A 21,194-nucleotide genomic window follows, 5' to 3' on the forward strand; every position below is an offset into this window, starting at 1 on the left:
CATAATGTATTCTGAAATTTGTCATTTTAGTTCTTATTTTCCTTTGTAAATTTTCAAGATCGCTTTCAGGCCAAGATATTATAGCAAAAGAATACATTAATATAGGTACAGCAAAAGTGTTTATTGCTTTGTTATATTTTTACCGTTGAGCTCTGGCAGGTGTTCTTAAGCTTTGAACTAAATTCTGTCAATATATTTTTTATTCTCCTTTTCATTTCATTGTATTTACTGTGAATGCCCACAAGAAAAACTCAGGGTTATATATGACGACATATGTACTTTGAAAATAAATTTACTTTGAACTTTTTGCAACTATATATGCAGATAGTGAAACTTGTGCTCCAGATGTAATTGCTGTTAGAATACAGTAACACTGGCATCTACTGGCAATATGGAAAATTACCTACATAACTCCTATTCATATAACAGGACAAATCCAATCTAACGAAAAACCACCAAATTACTCCAGTCACAACTACAAAGTTCCTGGAAGTTGTCATCCATAGAGCTAACAAGTGGCATATAGACCCCAGTAACTTGCTCAGAAATAAGTTACATTTTTGCCAGGATCACTCTGCTCATTTCAGACTTTAGTCACCCGTTAAGATGACGTGTCGTGCACTTAGTCACAGCTGCCTCTCCAAGTCCAACAAATGGTGCGAGTATGTGTCTTACACATTTTCCTTATGATCATAAGGACTCTGTTAGACATTAATAATACAAAATACTGCAAGTCCAGTTAATTAATGTTCTTTAACAAAACCGACAATAGAAAAGCTGCATAAGCCTCAGGTTATTCATAAACCAGGCCCCCATACCATAGAGTCGTCTGTTACAGCCACCTAGGGGAGGCAATGCCGGAATCAATGTGGGAGAAGGCAGAAGCATGGTAAGCGCACTGGAATCAATGCTGGGTTAACGACTACCCCCTGAAGGCTGCCTCTCCAATAACTACTGCTCTCTAATGCTCACTCCCTGAAAAACAAACTGGGTTGCCTTCCTCTGCATCTGATAGTGCGAACAGTGGTGCTAAATTCTTATTCTTATAGAAACATTGCCCCAGGACAACATTCCATGCTGTATGTATGTACTGTTTCTTTTTCCACCTCGGCCTCACAGGAACGATGTTTGGTATAACTGTATGGTTGAATGATAACAAACTTGAACTTAGTCCAAACAGGGAGCAAAGAACTGAACCCCCGACACATCACAACTGTTTTTGTAATCAACATACAATGTGAAAGAGTTTGGTACTAAGAAGCAGAAAGAATAATGAAGTTAATAGACAGAGGAAACCTCTCAAGATGGGAGTCATGGCTTGTAGATGAGAGGTTTTGGTTTTTGGGATCAGTCAACTCAGCTCTAGGAATTTATTGAATGAGTTCTTGAATACAGTGCCCAAGATGAAAATGCTTTGCTACTTCAATTACTGCCTTTTGCCATGGTAAATGAGGACACTTTCTGGTGATTAAGTGTTTGATTCCATTTGCAAATCTCAAAAGAAAAAAGCATCCATCCCATGTATCTGGGTAACATCCAGGTTATGGACTGACAGGTAGCAAACAACTTTGACATCACACAAATACTAGGGAAGCTGATCCTCAAGAAAGAGCATCTAATAATTTACATTAGATATTCACCAGTATCATCACTATCTGTAAGCAATATTCTGGAATTTGCCACCATTGACCAGAAACACAACAGGCAAAATTATTGGGGTTTCAAAAGATCAGATTCTTGGCCCATTATAGTGCATTACTCATTATCCAAAGCTCATTTACCATCTATATTGAGGAGTGTGAGGGCACAATCTGCATTTGCCTGAATGAGTCTAGATCACAGGTTCCCAACCTTTTTTAATGCCATGGAGTCTTACCATTAACCATGGGGTCGATTGGGAACCTGTGGTCTAAATCAAACAACACTCACTAAATCCAGCAGCCAGAACAAAGCAGTCCACTCGACTGGCAGCTACTCTTATTCCCCATACATTCTATTCCTCTACCACCATACAGCTGTGCATATCACCGATAGAATGCGCTGAGCAGATAGTACCGCTGACACTCACAAGCTAAGGAGAATAAGGACAGGGAGCACAAAGTAACATTTAAAGATTTCCCCTACAATTGGCTCAGAAACGCATTGTGTCACCAGACCGTGGATCAACTCATTTCCACCCTCAAAAGCACTCAGGCCTGCCACATCCACTAAGAATAACTGTACAATGGAAAGCTTTTCAGACGAAAATGCTTCAGCTACTCCCACTACATCCCCAAAAGGGAGAATGTTAGGGAAATTAGAGTCAAAGCTCGATTGATGACCAAACAGATAAAAATTAAAATGAACAGCAAAAAAAATGTATATTAACATATTCCAGTTGTGAAGACAAGCAAGATCCCAGCTGATTACAAAAAGTTCAGAAGAAAAATCACAGATGGGAGAGCATTAGCATAAAGAAAAGAGATACAAAAATATACTCTTGGCAAGTGAACAGGAAAGGGCTGTATGTGGAGAACGGGGGCTGACAAGAGATCAAAAGAAAATCTAATCATGAAGACAGAGCACATGACATCAGTAACAGATTAGTATTACTGAGGAAAGAAACTGTAGCTGTGATTCTAGATGAGCCACAAGTGATTAAAAGGAGGTACTAGGAAAGGTTAGTCGGCACTAAAAATAGATAAATGTTTGATCCAGACAGGATGCTATGGGTATGTACAGTCGGCCCTCCTTATCTGTGGATTCCGTATGGGCGGATTCAACCAAACACAGATCGGGAAAACCCAGAAGTTCTCTCTCCGGCACATGTTGTTTGAGCATGTACAGACTTTCTTTTCTTGTCATTATTCCCTAAACAATACAGTATAACAACTACTTACATAGCATTTACATTGTATTAGGTATTATAAGTAATCTAGAAATGATTTAAAGTATATGGGAGGACGTGCATAGGTTACTGCAGATCAGGAATCGATTAAAAAAAACAGAAGTTCTCTAAGACGGAACAGGTGTATCCGGTATTATTTAGCATCAGTTAGTCAAACGTTTGTCCTAGTATGTTGTATATATTTTACCTTTCTATGTATATAAAACACTTAAGAAATGTATGCATTTCAATTAAATAAACCACTGCGTTGCTTAGTAGTAACTGTAGCTTTCATCTGGGCAGGACCTTTCACATGCTCCATTATTCTCACTTTATCCTTTACCTGTATCCTTTAAAATTGTTCCGATCGTTAACTGACTGTAGCCTAATGCTTTTCCAATTACCGACGGCATTTCACCTCTTTCCGATCTCTTTATTATTTCTACTTTATTTTCAATCGTGATCGCTTTCCATCAACAGAACAGAAACAGCAGCAATCACGAGCAGCAGGTCCCAAGATCCGCTGGGTCCTAAAGTCCACTGCACTGAGACAGATTAAATAAGGAACTTGAGCATCTGTGTTTTTGGTATCCTGGGTCCTGGGTCACGGATAAGGTGGGCTGTAATTTGGTTTAAGACCACAAGACTTTGGAGCAGAATTAAGCCATTCAGACCATCAAGTCTGCTCTGCCATACCATCACAGCTGATTTATTTTTCTCTCAACTCCATTCTCCTGCCTTCTCCCTGTAACCTTTAATGCCCCGACAAACCAAGAACCTATCAACCTGCACTTTAAATACTCCCAAAGACCTGGCCTTTATGATCGGCTGTGCTTTAACTTCAAACATGGTAAATGATCAGATATCATTTTAGTGACGGCAGCTGAATCCAAATAATCTTTGCTAATTGCCACTCGTGTTCAAATGCTGGCACAGCCATACTGTTACATTTCTGAGATGCTTCCAGTTCAGAAGTCATAGTTGTGCATTTGTTATTACCATGAATTCATTTGCTCATTCATGCTGCTTCAATGACAATTTATGATTGAGGTTCACCAGGGCTTGCAGCAGCTCTTAACCAATCTTCTTAACTGCTTGAACATGTCATTCTGATCATTTTGAATATGATTCATATGCAGGTGATGAGACATGGAACAGTTGTGAACATCTGCAACATCCCAACACGCCTGACTTTGGGAATAACTGCTTCTGATTCATTTTTTCTTCTTCCAAGAGCCTTAGTTATTGGCAGCAGTGACAGTGAATCCAAAGGAGCAGAGGGAGAAGAACGTTTCCTGAAGTTAATCAGGTGATAGTGATAGACAAAGTTTTTCTGCGTTGCTCATTGGATCTGTTGCCAAGTCTATGGTTACTCGAAACAGATTTCTGCGAATTAACAAGGATCCTGTCCAGATTTTGTAGGACCTATCAAATATCATAAGTCCTGGAACAGATGGACATGGAGAGCATGTTCCCAATAGCGAGAGTGTCAAGAAATTTCTTCAGCCAGAGGGTGGTGAACCTGTAGAATTTGTTGCCATGGATGGCTGTGGCAGCCAAGTCATTAGGTGCATTTAAGGCAGATACTGACAGGTTCTTGATTGGTAAGTGGTTTGAGGGTTACAGGGAGAAGACAGGAGAATGGGGGTGAGTGAAAAAAAAAGTCATGATTGAATGGCAAATAAGAATCGATGGGCCAAATGGCCTAATTCTGTTCTTACAGAAAAGAAGAAACTGCAAAGGTACTGGTTGAAGTGCTCCACATCTAAAAGAATCGATGTGTGGTGCCTGAAGACTGAAACATTGTGTGAACTTCCCTCCATTGAAGGCATTTACAGCAGCAGATGCGTAAAGAAGGCCTGGAAGATCATCGGGGACACCAGTCACACCAACCATAAAGTGGTTCAGCTGCTTCCATCTAGCAAACGGTACCGCAGTATCAAAAACCAGGAACAACAGGCTACAGGACAGCTTCTTTCTCCAAGCCATTCAACTTATAAATTCACATCTGTACATTGCAGAGTCATAACGCAAAGATTTTTACTCGCTCACATCATGGGATGGATGTAAGATTTTAAATAAATTCAAATTCTTTATTCAAATTAAGGGTGCAATTATACAACAGCCAGCTTAACTTCAATGGGAGAAAGTGTTCTAGAAACCAAAAACAGGAAAAACCAAAGCACTTCCAGCTAACACGAAGGCATTGATGAAATACCAAGAGGATCAGTGAGGAAAATACAGTTGAAATGGTCTTCCATAAACGCCAGATAATAAGCTTGCTGTCAAGATTGAATCCCATCAAATAAATGGGATTTTAATGAAAAGGACAGCAAACTGATTATGTAGCAGGAAGCATTAACGGTGAAAATCTATTGTCAGACTGAAAGGAAATGCATCATGAATGTCCTTATGGGTATTAGTTCAATCACAATTCTTTCTAATAAAGTTTAAGAGTCTTTTTTTTTTCAGTATTGAATTTCATCTGCATTCATCTGTCCTATCCTCCTCCCTGTCTCCAGGAGGTCTACTATTTTCCTCCTTGCAGGACACTTTGCTTAATCACTGCAAATTTACCAAGTCAATAATTAATATTCTCTTATGAAGACACAAGAAGCCATTCAGCCCCTAGTATACTAGTCAGTGCTGCTTCCCCACAGTCCCAGAAACCAGGCTCAAAACAGACTTTGAATGCAGGCCATACTGGGTTAATTGGCAGCTGTAAATTGCGACTTAGCATGGGATTTTTTTTTTAAATTGTATTTATTCAGTAATAGCATGGTAACAGACCTTCCAGCCCAACAAGCCTATGCTCCCCAATTACACATGTAATCAATTAAACTACTGACCCATACAACTTTGTAATGGAGGAAACCACAGCACCTGAAGGAAACCCACACAGTCATTAGGAGAATGTTTGAACTCCTTACTGACAGTGGTGGAATTGGCACTGTACTGGCTTTATGCCAACTGTTTTGCTGCAGTGTCACCCTAATGGAGAAATATCACAGACAACTTGATATGTGAGAAAGAACAAGCTTCTGGGACAAAAGGAAAGGAGGAACAGATTCAAACTTGCACTGTAGGAGGCAACAATTACCAACAGAATGAATGTCATCGAAGTGCAAGGATTTGAAAGTATATTAATCATTCAGATTTACCAGTGGGGAGGGTCTGGAGTAGGTGGATAGATGGTATAAAATATAATAGAGAAATGCAAGTATTGCATTTTGGTCAAAATGAGCAGTGACGATATTAAGTAGAAGGCACAGCTTATAAACAAGAGAAGCACATGAGCAAAGATCTAGGCATATTAGTACATTGTCCAGTGAAAATGTCAAGGTACATTACAAAGGTTAAGAAAAAACGCAAATAAGGTCATGGGCTTTACTAAGTCAGGGTAGATGAGCAAATAAAGCATGATGTGCTTTATAAAACACCAGTCCAACCACAACTGAAATATTGTGTTAGTGTCCACTTCTAGACATCACACTTTAAAATATGAAACTTCAGTTAGAATACCAAAACACATTTATCAGAACAATTCCACAAATGAGGGATTTTAAGTATTCTCTAAGTGATTTATTTAGATACAGCACAGTAACAGAGGACAGCCTGGAGAATCTTGACTTCTTTTCTTTTGAACAGAGGTAGTTGCAAGAGCATCTGAAAGGCATTTTAGATCACGCAAAGACAGAATAAACAGAGAAACCGTACCCATTCGCAGAAATGTTAGCAGGGCCAGCGTGAAGATGGTTTTAAGAACCAAAAGAAAAATGAGGGAAAACTTATAACACACATAAGTGCCAGGAGTAGTCAGAGTCAGGTTCCATTGTAGTATTCAAAAGAGAACTGTGATAGCCTTCTAAAACGAATGTATTTGCAGAGCTACATGAAACAGGATGAACTGCTCTTAAAACAAATCCAACATAGATATGATAAATCAAGAGACTCCTACTATACTGTATGCATTCAGTAATCTTATGAGGAGAGACTGGTTCCCCTCAAACGGAAATCTAGAACTATAAGGCCCTGCTTCAGAAATGGGGTTCTCAGATTTAAAACAAACAGGGAGGAAGTTCTGCTGAGGGGCATAGATCCTGGGAAACAGTTATTAACTGACTATATTCAACCCTGACAAATAAATTGCTGATAGAGGCAAACTGAAAGTTATAGGAAACAGGCAACAATGGACAGCATGAGGAGCAGAGGCCAAGATCAGATCAGTCATTATATTGATAAGCAACTGTAAATACAGTTGTCACAGCATTGCATTTTATTTCTTTTCTGAAAAGCATATTTTAGACCACAAGACCATAAGATATAGAAGCATAAGTAGCCACTTGGCCCATCGAGTCTGCTCTGGCATTTCACCATGACTGAGTCAATATTCCCCTCAGCCCCAATTTTCTGCCTTTACCCCGTATCCCTTCATGCCCTGACCAATCAAAAATCTATCAACCTCTGCCTTAGATATACGTAAAGACTTGGCCGCCACAGCTGCCTGTGGCAAAAAATTCCACAGATTCACTATTCTCTGGCTAAAGAAATTCTTCTTCATCTCTGTTCCAAACGTCCCTCTATTCTGAGGTTGTGCCCACAATAGGAAATATACTCTCCCACAATAGGAAACATCCTCTCCAAATCCACTCTATCAAAGCCTTTCACCATTCAATAGGTTTCAATGGGACCACCCCTCATTCTGCTGAATTCTAGAGAGTACAGGCCCAGAGACATCAAACACTCTTCATATGATAAGCCATTCAATCCTGGAATAATTTTCGTGAACCTTTGAACCCTCTCCAGTTTCAGCACATACTTTCTAAGATTAGAGATAGATAGATACTTCATTGATCCCAAAAGAAATTTGTGTCACAGTAGCATTACAAGTGCACAGATATACAAATAGAAGAAAGAATGAATAAAAAATGAGAAAATCTGCAAATGCTGGAAATCTGAACAACACACACACCATTGCTGGAAAAAAGTACAGTTGACATTTTGGGCTGAAACCCTTTGACAGGACTGAATAAAACACAGGTAACAAACAATCTAACAGAAGGTGGTCATCACTTCCCCAGCTATAGGTTGACTCATTATAGAGCCTAATGGCCAAGGACAAAAATTACCTCATATAGTGCTCTTTGGAGTAGCGCAGTTGTCTTAGTCCAAGACTAAAAGTGCTCCTCTGTTCAGCCAAAGTGGTACATAGAGGGTAAGAAACATTGTCCAGCACTGCTAGGATTTTCCATAGGGTCCTTTGTTCTACCACAGCCTCCAGTGTGTCCAATTTGACTTCTATAACAGAGCCAGCCTTTCTGAGCCTGCTGGTATTGCTTGTGTTGATGCCATTGCCCCAGCACACCACCACATAGGAGACTGTACTGGCAACAACAGACTGGTAGAACATGTGAACAAGAGGCCTGCATACTCCACACTTCAGTCTCCTCAGGAAGTAGAGGAGACTCTGGCCCTTCTTGTACACAGCCTCTGTGTTGGTGCTCCACTCAAGTCTGTCATCCAGATGCACCCCAAGGTATTTGTAGGTCCTCACCACAAATAGTAACAGCGAGCACTGCAGGCTTATTCTTCCTACAGTCCATCACCATCTCCTTTGTCTTACTGCCGTTGATCTGCAGATGATTCAGCTTACACCATTTGACAATGTCCTCCACCAGGGTCCTGCATTCATCCTCTAGTCCTTCCTTTATACACCCAACTTTTGTTGGGTCATCAGAGAATTTCTGCAGAAGATACGACTTAGTGTTGTATCTAAAGTCCAAGGTATACAGGAGAAACAGGAAGGGAGCCAATACAGTCCCTTGTGGAGCCCCAGTGCTACCTAAGGCCTTGTCCAACACACAGCTCTGAAGCCATGCAAACTGTGGTCTGCCAGTCAGGTAGTCCATTATCCAGGGCCCAATGGAAGTGCCGACCTTCATTGAGTGGAGATTTTCCCCCAGCACTGAGTGCTGTATAGTACTGAAGGCACTTGAGAAATCAAAAATATGATCCTCACAGTGTTACCCTGCTTATCCAAATGGGAGAAGGCTCTGTTCAGCAGGTAGATGACAGCATCATCAACTCCAAGGTGCTCCTAATAGGCAAACTGCTGGAGATTGAGGGCTGATCTGACCAGGGGCTAGAGATGAGACAGGACCAGCCTCTCTAGGGTCTTCACTATGTGTCAGGTCAGGGCCACTGGACTATCGTCATTCCAGCATTTTTGGTTTGGCCCTTCTTGGGACCACACACGATGTATTCCACACAGTCAGGACTTTTTTCAGGCTGAGTCTCAGAATAAAAATGCACTGGAGAATTCTACAGAGCTGCACAAGGGGAGGCATTGGTGCTGTAGAAACGTTGGGTACCTCAGCACCTGGACTGATGTGTTGAAGGGGGTGTGAAAAGGAGGGCGGTTGTCAAACCTATTGAAGAATTGATTTAACTCATTAGCCCATTCACAGCTGCATTCAGAGGCTCTACAGCTAGGCTGATTGAAGCCAGTGGCATTCTTCATGCCTCTCCACACCTCCCCTGTGCTATTCTGCCCAAGCTTGGTCTCCAGCTCTCCCCTGTATTCCACTTCAGCCACCTTGATCTTCTCCTTTAGCTCCATCTGCACGTTTCAATTCCTGTCTCCTGATCTGAAGGCCCTCTTTTTGTGGATGACAAGAGTGTTTAGATCACTGATGACCCATGGTTTGCTGTTAGGGAAGCAGCAAACAGTCCTTGATCGTATTACAGTATCCACACAAAAATGATGCAACCAGCAAGTCTATTAATGCCCTCCCCATATGGTTCACAAAGCACATTCTAGTCAGTAACTTCAAAAGCAGCCCTTCAGAGACTCGATGGCCCGTGGAGACCATTTCTTTAATACCTTGATGGCAGTTATCTCCTAGCTGTTGTACTTTGGGCTTGTACAAGGGCATGAGGTTAACCAGGGGGAGAGCTGTGCAGCTGTGTGCATCTTTAACATTTACATACAAGAGATCCAATGTTGTAGTTTCTCCATATGACACGTGACAAACAGATCGAGTGTAGGTAAAATTGTCGAGAGAGAAATATCAATGAACTCTCCCGATATGCAATGAAGGGAGTTGAGTCCGGAGTCTCAAGAAGGTAGTGTGTGTAATGTCACATGCAGCATGAGGCGGCAAAATGTAGACAATGAGCAATGTGGCGTGGCTGAACTCACATAGTAGGTAAAACAGACGCAAACTTACAGCAATAGTTTGATGTTCTTTCACAGAATGATCACCAGGACTACACCAATTGTTCACAAGACAGCACGCCACCTCCCTTCCTCTTACCATAGTAGATTAATAAGAGGCCCAAAACTGCTCACAATTCTCCATGAGGCCTCACCAGTGCTTTATAAAGTCTCAACATCATATCCTTACTTTTATATTCTAGTCCTCTTGAAATGAATGCTAACATATACCATTTGCCTTCCTCACCACAGACGTAACCTGCAAATTAAACCTGAGAATCCTGCACAAGGACTCCCAGTTTAAGTACCTCAGTTTTTTGTATTTTCTCTCCATTTAGAAAATAGTCAACCCTTTCAATTCTTCTACCGAAGTGCATGACCATACCCTTCCCAACGATGTATTCCATCTGCCATTTCTTTGCCCACTCTCCTCATCTGTCCAAGTCCTTCCACAGCCTCTCTACTTCCTCAAAACTACCTGCCCCTCCACCTATCTTCATATCTGCACACTTTGCAACAAAGCCATCAATTCCATCATCCAAATCATTGACATACAAGATAAAAAGCAGTCCTAACATAGATCCCTGTGGAACATCACTGGCAGCCAACCAGAAAAGGCTCCCTTTACTCCCACTCTTTGCCTCCTACCTATTAACCAATGCTTTATACATACTAGAATCTTTCTTATAATCCCATGGACTTGTAGATTGTTAAGCAGCCTCATATGTAGCATCTTGTCAAAGGGCTTCTGAAATCAAGTGCACAACATCAACCAATTTCCCTTTGTCTAGCCTGCTTGTTATTTCTTCAAAGAATTACAACAGATTTAGACCACAAGACCATAAGACATAGGAGCTGAATTAGGTCATTTGACTCATCAAGTCTGCTTCACCATTCAACCATGGCTGATCCTTTTTTCCTATTTCTTCCGCAACCCCAGTTCCCAGCCTTCTCCCTGTAACCTTTGATGCCATGTCCAATCAAGAATTTACCAATTTCCTCCTTAAATACACCTAACAACCTGGCCTCCACAGCTGCATGTGGCAACAAATTCCACAAATTCATCACCCTTTAGCTAAAGGAATTTCTGCGCATCTGTTTTGAAAGGGCGCTCCCTCTATTCTGAGGCTGTGCCTTCTTGTCCTAGACTCTCCCACTATGGGAAACACCCTTTCCACATCTACTCTGTCTAGGCCTTTCAACATTCGAAAGATTTCAATGAGATCCCCCCTCATCCTACTGAATTCTAATGAATACAGACCCAGAGCCATCAAATGCTCCTCGTATGATAACCCTTTCATTCCTGGAATCATCCTTGTGAACCTCTTCTGGACCCTTTTCAATCAGAAAAGATGAGGGACCCAAAACTGTTCACAATACTCAAGGCGAGGCCTCACCAGCACCTTATAAAGCCTCCGCAGTTTGTTAGGAAAGATTTTTCCTTGAGGAAACCATGCTGACTACAACATATTTATTATGTGCCTCCAAGCACCCTGAGACCTCACCCTTAATAATTAACTCCAACATCTTCCCAACCATTGAGGTCAGGCTAACTGGTCTATAGTTTCCTTTCTTCTGCCTCTCTCCCTTCTTGAAGAATGAAGTGACATTTGTAATTTTCCAGTCTTCTGGAACTATCCCAGAACCTAGTGATTCTTGAAAGAACATTACTAATGCCTCCACAATCTCTTCAGCCTCCTCTTTCAGAACCCAGAGCTGTACACAATAGGGTCCAGGTGACTTATATACCTTCAGACCTTTCTGTTTCCCAAGAACCTTCTCTCTAGTTATGGTAACCACACACTTCATGACCCCCCCTGACACCTGGAACTTCCACTATCCTGCTAGTGTCTTCCAGAGTGAAATATTTTAGTGAGCGTTGTGGGCAAAACATCTTAACTGACCCTGCAAAATCTGCATAGATAGCTGCCTACTGATGAGGAACTAATTGTTTTCTCACTTAGTTGAAATGTTCCATTTTATACAGTTTCCTACTTCTTTCACTGTGACATTTCAAAGAAATTCATGCCACCACTGTGCAGCTATCATACATTATCTGTATTTGAGAAACCAAAACTGAATATCAAGACACAGCTTGAGATGAGAAAAGTGAACTGTGTCATCCAAGCCATTGCTTTGTGAGTGTTGCATGAAAATCCAGGAATTTTACTCTTTCTTTGGTATGGGAACTCATCTGACTTTCCACAAAACAGCCTTAATTAAGTACAGAGGAAACTATGGCATTAAGAGATAGCAAGCAGCAAAGCATCTCCATTTATGTCACTGTGCTTCTATACGATGTCCTAAAGCCCATTTGATATAAAATGGGAAAGAAACTAATTATGGATGGGAGACAAAAAAAAAGGCATAGTCAAAAGAAAACACTTAAAGACGTTTTAAAGCCAAAGATTAGGAAAACAGGAATACTTGGCCAAGGCAAAACTGATTAAATATGACAAGAACATGCAACGTCTTAGTGGATGGCAGAGCGACAACAGAGCTGGCCAAGGAAAGTGAAGGCACAAGTTTTTGTTTAGAACAGGGCAGTTTTATTCTTTAATAGATTATGGTTATACACCATGTCATCTGTAAACTGTGTTCCAAAAATGCCATCCAACGTCAATATCACTACAGTTTGAGAGCACAGAAATGTGACAAATATCACCATTATTGTAGATAGGATTAATTATGGCAATTTTAATATGATAGTTCTGATTTTGCTATTTTATTTAAAATTATCATGCAAAATATAAACAAGAATCCTTAAGTCATTCTAAAAATGTGTGCAGACAAACCAATTCAAAGATAATTATTTTGAATATTGATTGTTAAAATATACTTACCATATGTCTTGTGGAAGGTTTAATGTAATACTGCCCTGGATACTATCACCAAAGTGCAGATACCCAAGGGTTGCGAGCGAAACGTACAAAGCTGTGACGATGCCCATACCAATATTTAATGCTTGTGGAAATTGTTTTCTTTGCTTCATTTTATTTTCTAAAGGAAGAACCTATTCACAAAAATGAAAAGTAAAAGCTATTTAAGAATAATTGCTCCAAAACAAAAATGAATTCATAACAAAATGAATAAAATTTAGCAAGCATATTGTGAATACAGAAGAGATTTATGAAAAGAGCAGGTTACGTTCGGCATTTTTCCAGTTCTGCTTCCAGTAGTTTGCCGAGTACTTCTGCAGAGTAGGCATGACTTTGCTCTCTACTACTTGCCACAAGAATTCCCCATTCCACTCAAGATCGATTTCTCTTTGAATCTTTACTTCAGTCAACCTACTACACATGCTCAAAGCACATAGCATTCCCTTTCTATAATGTGTTTTGAGGCATACATTTTGAATTCAAGAAACTTTAAGGATTAGTGATTTTTCAAAAGATTCCACCTGGAAAGAACAGTTAATGACACAGCACTGAGCATTCCAAGGCTTGTGTAGAGTGATGAGGGGGGGGTGAAGAAAGAATAGTTGTGTGTAAATCAGGGGTCGCCAACCTTTTTTTGCACTGCGAACTGGTTTAATATTCACAATATTCTTTGCGGGCCGGCCAATGGTGGTGGGGGGGGTGTTAATCACTACTGGAATATAGTGATAAGTCAACTATAAATCTCTTATAAATGGCTAATACACTCAACTTCGTTTCTAAAAGGGTTTATCTTACATTTTTAATATTAAACACAGTGCATATTTTCTTTGCGTGAATATAGTGATAAATCAATTTTAACTCACTTTTAAGTCAATAGCATCATAACATTTTAAGTAACGTTTGGATATTAAACACAGTGCATATTTTCCTCATATGAACATATAAAATCATTGCAAAACACCAGTGAGGACAAGGTAAGGGCCAGAGGTCCCCCTACCGGGGCCATGGGGGGTCGCAGTCCAGAGAGACCAGCTGACTAAAGTTTGGCTCGAGGGATGACTTTCAGTAGATCGCAGCGAGGTAGCTGCTCTGCTACTTACGAAACCCTGAGTCTGAATTAGGTTGTCTGCGAATATTTTTGCACCAGGTTCTCCACGAACACTCACTGTGCGAAACAGCTTTCGAGGCGACGCCCATCTGTCCGCGCTCCAGGCCAGTAGCGACAGCACTTCCCGCTGGCCACGCAAGGCCAACCAGTAATCCCTGGCGCAAGGGTATCACTGCGTTTAGGTGACTGATGACCTCATGTGCATTCAAGTTCAACAGTGGGCGTGACAGGGAATGAGGAAAGGTGCAGCTGACTCATATCGTTTCATATCACCAAATCATATCGTTTCCTCATGGCCCAGTAGCACATGCTTTGCAGCCCGGTGGTTGGGGACCACTGGTGTAAATGATCTCCCTCACATCCATTCCAACAGAGTTAACTGTCTCCATTCTATGAAGTTAAAAGTTTCCAAAAAAAAAAAGAAAAATATGGTATAATATCAAGTTGGTGAGTGATAAGCAGCAAGACAATTCAGAACAGAACCATTTTGCTCACTGCTGTTTCAGGCATTCGGGCTTGATGACAGAAATGGCCAGAAGTGAAAGTGAAATGATTTCAATACTTCAACAATTTAGGAACTATGAAGAATTTGAAGGTACTGAAACTCATCTTGAATGGTACAATGAAAATTAAGACTTGAAGGATACAACAGGCAAAAGCATTGTATGACGGCAGTCTATTACCTGCACCTGGCACCTGCGCTGATTTTGTTCATTAACAGTCAAAAAAACAGCAGTGTACACTGGCTTAATTCCTGTCAATAACTATTAGGAACCAATACAGTTTTAAAGAACTGTAGTAATATTGATAATGTTCTACCTTGTTCTACATTTCATTTAAATACATAATTTATTCCTCAGTTAAAGAGCATTTTGACTTTTTGATAGCTTTTTAACTATTTCCATGAAACCTTGCCTAATTGGGGCAGCTGCTTAATTAGACCAAAATGTACTGGTCTTGACGTACCCCAACTAACTGGCCTCCACTGTACTTACCTTGCCAGCAATGCCCACATCCTAAGTTAGAGTACTGGATTGTACATACTACAGAACTGATGCATACAGTACACTGTAACAAACTACTAAACATTGATAATAGTGGTCGCCAACCCATCGATCGCAATCGACTAGTCGATCTTTGAGACTTTCCCACTAGATCCCAAAAAAAAAGAAAAATAAATACACAAATACTGTTGAGAGATTGTTTCTGGGTTGTGGGGTTTTAGTTCCGTTCTTTCTGCCCAGTGTGCATGCATGTAGCTCCCCCGCCACGCACTACACAGTGCACTTCAGTGGTCCCCAACCAGCGGGCCGCGAGGAAACGATACAAGTCAGCTGCATCTTTCCTCATTCCGTCACGCCGACTGTTGGACTTGATCGCACGCGAGGTCATTACCCAAGCGCATCAGGGATCACTGGTTGACCTCGGGTAACCCACCGGCGGGAAGTGCCATCACTGCCAGCCTGGAGCGTGGACAGATGGGCACCGCCTCTTAACCTGTTTAGCACACCGAATGTTCATGGGAACCTGGTGCTAAAATATTCGCAGATGACCTAATTCGGGCTCAGGGTTTCATAAGTAGCAGAGCAGCTACCTTGCTGCGATCTACTGAAGCAAACTTTTGTCAGCTGATAGATTCTACAAGGGGAGGGCGGGCACACATCCTGTCGCACTCCTCGCTGGGTCGGTTGCTCTCTCTGAACTGCGACCGCTGCAGCCCCGGTACGGGGACCTCCGGCCCTGACCTTGTCCTCTCACCCCACCCGCAACCAGCTACACCTGGCCAAAGTGTCTGGCGGGCGGGAGGCAGGAGTTTGAGCCTGGAGGCTGTCTAATGAGGCAATGAAGCCCTCAAAACTGCTTCGGCACCTTGAGTCCAAGCACCCTGCACTTAAAGACAAACCCATTGAGTTTTGTCAGTGGAAGAAACGTGAGCAAGCAGGACAGAAGCTAAGTGCTGAGAGCCACGAAAACTAAATTGCAGAATAGACTGGACATAAGGAACCTGCTTCGAGTATCGCTGTATTCCTGTCGTGCTTAAACCCCACCCCCCCCCCCCCCCCCACGTCATCTGGTCTGCAAGAATATCGTCATTATTAAACCGGTCCACGGTGCCAAAAAAAGGTGGTGACCCCTGGTGTCCATACATTATTTCTAATTCCAGGTTGTGGGGTTTTACTTCTGGTCTTTTCTGCCCCAGTACACATGTGTGTAACTAATCGATTTGGAGTCGATCTCGCCTTTCACTAAGGCTAAGGTAGGAGATCTTAGGCTTAAAAAGGTTGGTGATCACTAATTTATAACATTGAAGCCAGTGCAAAATTATTCTGTTAATCTCATTGGAAAGGTACTAAACTGGAGGATGGCAAATTATGAAAGGATAAGACAGGAACCAAGAGGCAATGATTAGCAGGAACTGCTATTAGACTAGTTTATATCTGACATGAGGGAATTGATTGAAGAACAGCTAAGAGTTCAAGATATTCCAGTAAGAAGGTCAAGGATGGTAAGATATGGGAACCTTAGATTCTCAAGAGGTCCTAAATTTAATCAGGAAGTAAATGGAAGCATATGCAAGGTTTAGGGATCTAAATCCAGACTACTAGGCTCTTGTAGAATATAAAGATATTCACTCTCCCACTTTTCCAAGTAATCACCACCATTTAATCACAACTTCAGGTAGAATTAACAACTATAGAGGTAACATGCACGCATATTTGCAGTACTAGGGCAAGGCCATTAGGCCTACAAAGGAGATCAAAGGATCAAGGATGCAAGTTAAGAATGAATCAAGGCAACACTGCAATCTGAAAAACAATCATGGGTGTGATCAAACTTGAGGATTAGAAAGTTAAGAGATGGGGGAAAGGAATAGTGGGGAAAAGCAGCAGTGTGTAGAAGTTGAGAAGTTGAGTTGAATGCAAAAGCCATTTCATTATCACCGAGGCAAGTGAAAAAGAATGAAAAGAAAAAAGTTTTTTTTAAAGTTTCAAGTCGAGGGGTAGTGGTCTAAATAACATATGTCAGAAAGCCAAAAATGGTAATACTATTAAGATTAGACCTCAACAGGATCAGCATCCAGATGCATGTATTGCAACTCGTGTCAACAGAATTCTAAATCCAGAGTCAGTGAGAGTAGAGGCCACTTAGAGTTAATTGAGAGATTGTACAATTTTATTTTTTTCCTGTAGGTTCCATATAATCATATAATAACTACAGCACGGAAACAGGCCTTCTAGTCCGTGCTGAACGCTTACTCTCACCTAGTCCCACCGACCTGCACTCAGCCCATAACCCTTCATTCCTTTCCTGTCCATAAACCTATCCAAATTTTTTTTCTTTTTAAATGACAATATCGAACCTGCCTCTACCACTTCTACTAGAAGCTCATTCCACACAGCCACCACTCTGAGTAAAGAAGTTCCCTCTCGTGTTACCCCTAAACTTTTGCCCCCAACTCTCAACTCATGTCCTCTTGTTTGAATCTCCCCTACTATCAATGGAAAAAGCCTACCCACGTCAACTCTATCTATCCCCCTCATAATTTTGAATACCTCTATTAAGTCCCCCCTCAACCTTCTATGCTCCAAAGAATAACGACCTAACTTGTTCAACCTTTCTCTGTAACTTAGATGCTGAAACCCAGTTAACATTCTAGTAAATCTCCTCTGTACTCTCTCTATTTTGTTGACATCTTTCCTATAATTTGGTGACCAAAACTAAACACAATACTCCAAATTTGGCCTCACCAATGCCTTGTACAATTTTAACATTACATCCCAACTCCTACACTCAATGCTCTGATTTATAAAGGGCAGCATACCAAAAGCTTTCTTCATCACCCTATCCACATGAGATTCCACCTTCAGGGGACTACACACCATTATTCCTAGATCACTCTGTTCTGCTGCATTCCTCAATGCCCTACCATTTACTATGTATGTCCTATTTTGATTATTCCTATCAAAATGTATCACTTCACACTTACCAGCATTAAACTCCATCTACCATCATTCAGCCCACTCTTCTAACTGGCCTATATCTCTCTGTAAGCTTTGAAAACCTACTTCATTATCCACAATGCCACCTATCTTAGTATCATCTGCATACTTACTAATCCAATTTACCACCCCATCATCCAGATCATTAATGTATATGACAAACAACACTGGACCCAGTACAGATCCCTGAGGCATACCACAAGACACCAGTCTCCAACCTGACAAACAGTTATCCTCCACTACTCTCTGGCATCTCCCATCCAGCCACTGTTGAATCCACTTTACTACTTCAATATTAATACCCAATGATTGAACCTAACTAACTTAGCTTCCGTGTGGAACCTTGTCAAAGGCCTTACTGAAGTCCATATAGACAACATCTACTGCTTTGCCCTCATCAACTTTCCTAGTAACCTCTTCAAAAAATTTAATAAGATTTATCAAACATGACCTTCCACGCACAAATCCATGTTGACTGTTCCTAATCAGACCCTGTCTATCCAGATAATTATATATACCATTTCTAAGAATACTTTCCATTAATTTACCCACCACAGACGTCAAACTTACAGGCCAATAATTGCTAGGTTTATTCTTAGAACCCTTTTTAAACAATGGAACCACTTGAGCAATACACCAATCCTCCAGCACCATCCCCAATTCTAAAGACATTTGAAATATTTCTGTCAGAGACCCTGTTATTTCTACACTAACTTCCCTCAAAGTCCTAGGGAATATCCTGTCAGGACCCGGAGACTTATCCACTTTTATTTTCTTTAAAAGAGCCAGTACTTCCTCGTCTTTAATCATCATAGTATCCATACCTACCCTACTTGTTTCCCTTACCTTACACAATTCAATATCCTTTTGCTTAGTGAATACCGAAGAAAAGAATTTGTTCAAAATCTCCCCCATCTCTTTTGGCTCCACACATAGCTGTCCACTGATTCTCTAAGAGACCAATTTTATCCCTCACTATCCTTTTGCTATTAATATAACTGTAGAAAGCCTCTGGATTTATTTTCACCTTACTTGCCAAAGCAACTTCATATCTTCTTTCAGTTTTTCTAATTTCTTTCTTAAGATTCTTTTTACATTCTTTATATTCCTCAAGCACCTCATTTACTCCATGCTGCCTATATTTACTATAGATCTAAATGTTTATTATGTAAAGAGTGAGGCAATCGGAATCAACCTGTCCAAATGCATTGTGTACAAAAGGTTATTATACAAACACAGCAAAGAATTAAGTAAAAATCTTATTTATTGCAATAGGAATTAAATACAAATGTAGGTAAATTATGTTTCAGCTATACACACAAAACACTGGAGGAAATCAGCAGGCCAGGCAGTATCTATGGAAAAAAAAACAATTGATATTTCAGGCCGAAACACTTCGTCAGGACTGCAGGAAAAAAGCTGAGGAGTAAATTTGAAAGATGAGGAGAGGGGAGAGAGAAATGCCAGGCAACAGGTGAAACTTGAAAGGGGAGGGATGAAGCAAAGAGCTAGGAAGGTGATTGGTGAAAGAGACAGAAGGCCATGGAAGAAAGATGAAGGGGTGGAGGGGGAGGAGCAACAGAGGGAGGCGATGGGTGGGCAAGGAGAAAACATGAGAGAGGGACAAGGGGTGGGAAATTGTTGGGGAGGGGTGGAGGCATTACTGGAAGTTTAAGAAATCTATGTTCAGGCTGTCAGGTTGGAGGCTACCCAGCAGAATATAAGGTGTTGTTCCTCCAACCTAAGTGTGGCCTCATCCTGACAGTGCAGGACACCATCTGTGGACATACTGGAATAGGAATGGGAAGTGGAATTAAAATGGATGGCCACTACGAGACCCCGCTTGTTCTGGTGGACGTAGCGAACATGTTCCGCAAAGCGGTCTCCCAATCTACATCGGGTCTCACTGATACACAAGTGGCAAAAACCAGGAGCACTGAACATAGTACATGACCCAACAGACTCTGTGAAGTGCCACCTCGCCTGGAAGTACTGTTTAGGGCCTGAATAGTAGTGCGAGGAGGTGTAGGGGAAGGTGAAGCACTTGTTCTGCTTGCAAGGATAAATCCCAGGAGGGAGATCAGTGGGGAGGAAGTTTGTCACGTAGGGAGCAATCCCTGTGGAAAGCAGAAAGTGGAGAGGGGAGGGTGGGGGAGAAGAGGGAAGATTTGATGGTGGTAGGATGCAGTTGGAGGTGGCGGAAGTTTCGGAGAATTATGTGCTGGACACAGAGACTGATGGGGTGGTAGGTGAGGTCAAGATGCACCCTATATCCCTGGTAGCGTGGCAGGAGGAGGGGTAAAAGTAGGCGTGTGTGAAATGGAAGAAACTTGGTTCAGAGCAGCATTGATGGAGGAAGGAACATCCATTTCTTTGTAAAAGGAGGACATACCCTTCAATATAGAATGAAAAGCCTCATCCTGAAAGCAGATGTGGCAGAGACAGAGGAATTGAGAGAAGGAGATGGCATTTTACAAGTAGCAGGGTGGGTCGAGGTATAGTCCAGATAGCTGTTGACAGTCCATGGGTTTATAATAGACATCGTGGATAAGCTGTCTCTGGAGAGACAGCGAGATCAAGAAAGGGAAGGGAAGTTTCGGAAATGGACCAGGTGAATTTGAGGGTAGGGTGGAAATTGAAGGCAAAGTGGATGAAATCAACAAGTTCAGCACAGGTGCAGGAAGCAGCACCAATGCAGTCATTGATGTAGCATGGAAAAGTGTGGGATGGTCACCAGCGTAGGCTTGGAACATAGGCTGTTCCATGTAGCCAAAAGGCAGGCATAGCTCAGAACCATGCAAGTGCCCATGGCTACCCCTTTCGTTTGAAGGAAATGAGAGGACCCAAAGGGTAAATTATTTAGAGTGAGGACAAGTTCTGCTAGGCTGAGGAGAGTGATGGTGGAGGGGAACTGGTTGGGTCTGGTGTCTAGAAAAAAACAGAGAGCTTTAAGACCTTCCTAGTGGGAGATAGAGGTGCATAGGGACTGGATATCCATAGCAAAAATATGATGGGGGCCAGGGAACCTGAAATCATTGAAAAGATCAAGACTGTGTGAGGTGTCACAGATGTAGGTGGGAAGAGACTGTACTGGGAGGGGATAAAACAGAGTCATTGGGGCAGG

The 21,194-nt window shown here is 41.6% G+C and overlaps 1 protein-coding gene across 5 annotated transcripts in view; it reads right to left on the reverse strand.

The window, feature by feature from the left end:
- Positions 1-21,194, reverse strand: part of slc36a4 (solute carrier family 36 member 4) — a 270,839-nt gene that overhangs the window by 203,789 nt on the left and 45,856 nt on the right. For all 5 annotated transcript variants that reach the window (XR_009511205.1, XR_009511204.1, XM_059964605.1 and 2 more), the window contains exon 9: positions 12,926-13,095. Coding sequence is in view for 3 of the 5 variants with exons in the window: in XM_059964605.1 (XP_059820588.1) it covers positions 12,926-13,095 (170 nt within the window). In the remaining 2 variants the exon portion in view is untranslated. The remainder of the gene's footprint in view (positions 1-12,925; positions 13,096-21,194) is intronic.

This window comes from Hypanus sabinus, chromosome 3 (genome assembly GCF_030144855.1).
Source record: "Hypanus sabinus isolate sHypSab1 chromosome 3, sHypSab1.hap1, whole genome shotgun sequence".
NCBI lineage: Eukaryota > Metazoa > Chordata > Chondrichthyes > Myliobatiformes > Dasyatidae > Hypanus > Hypanus sabinus.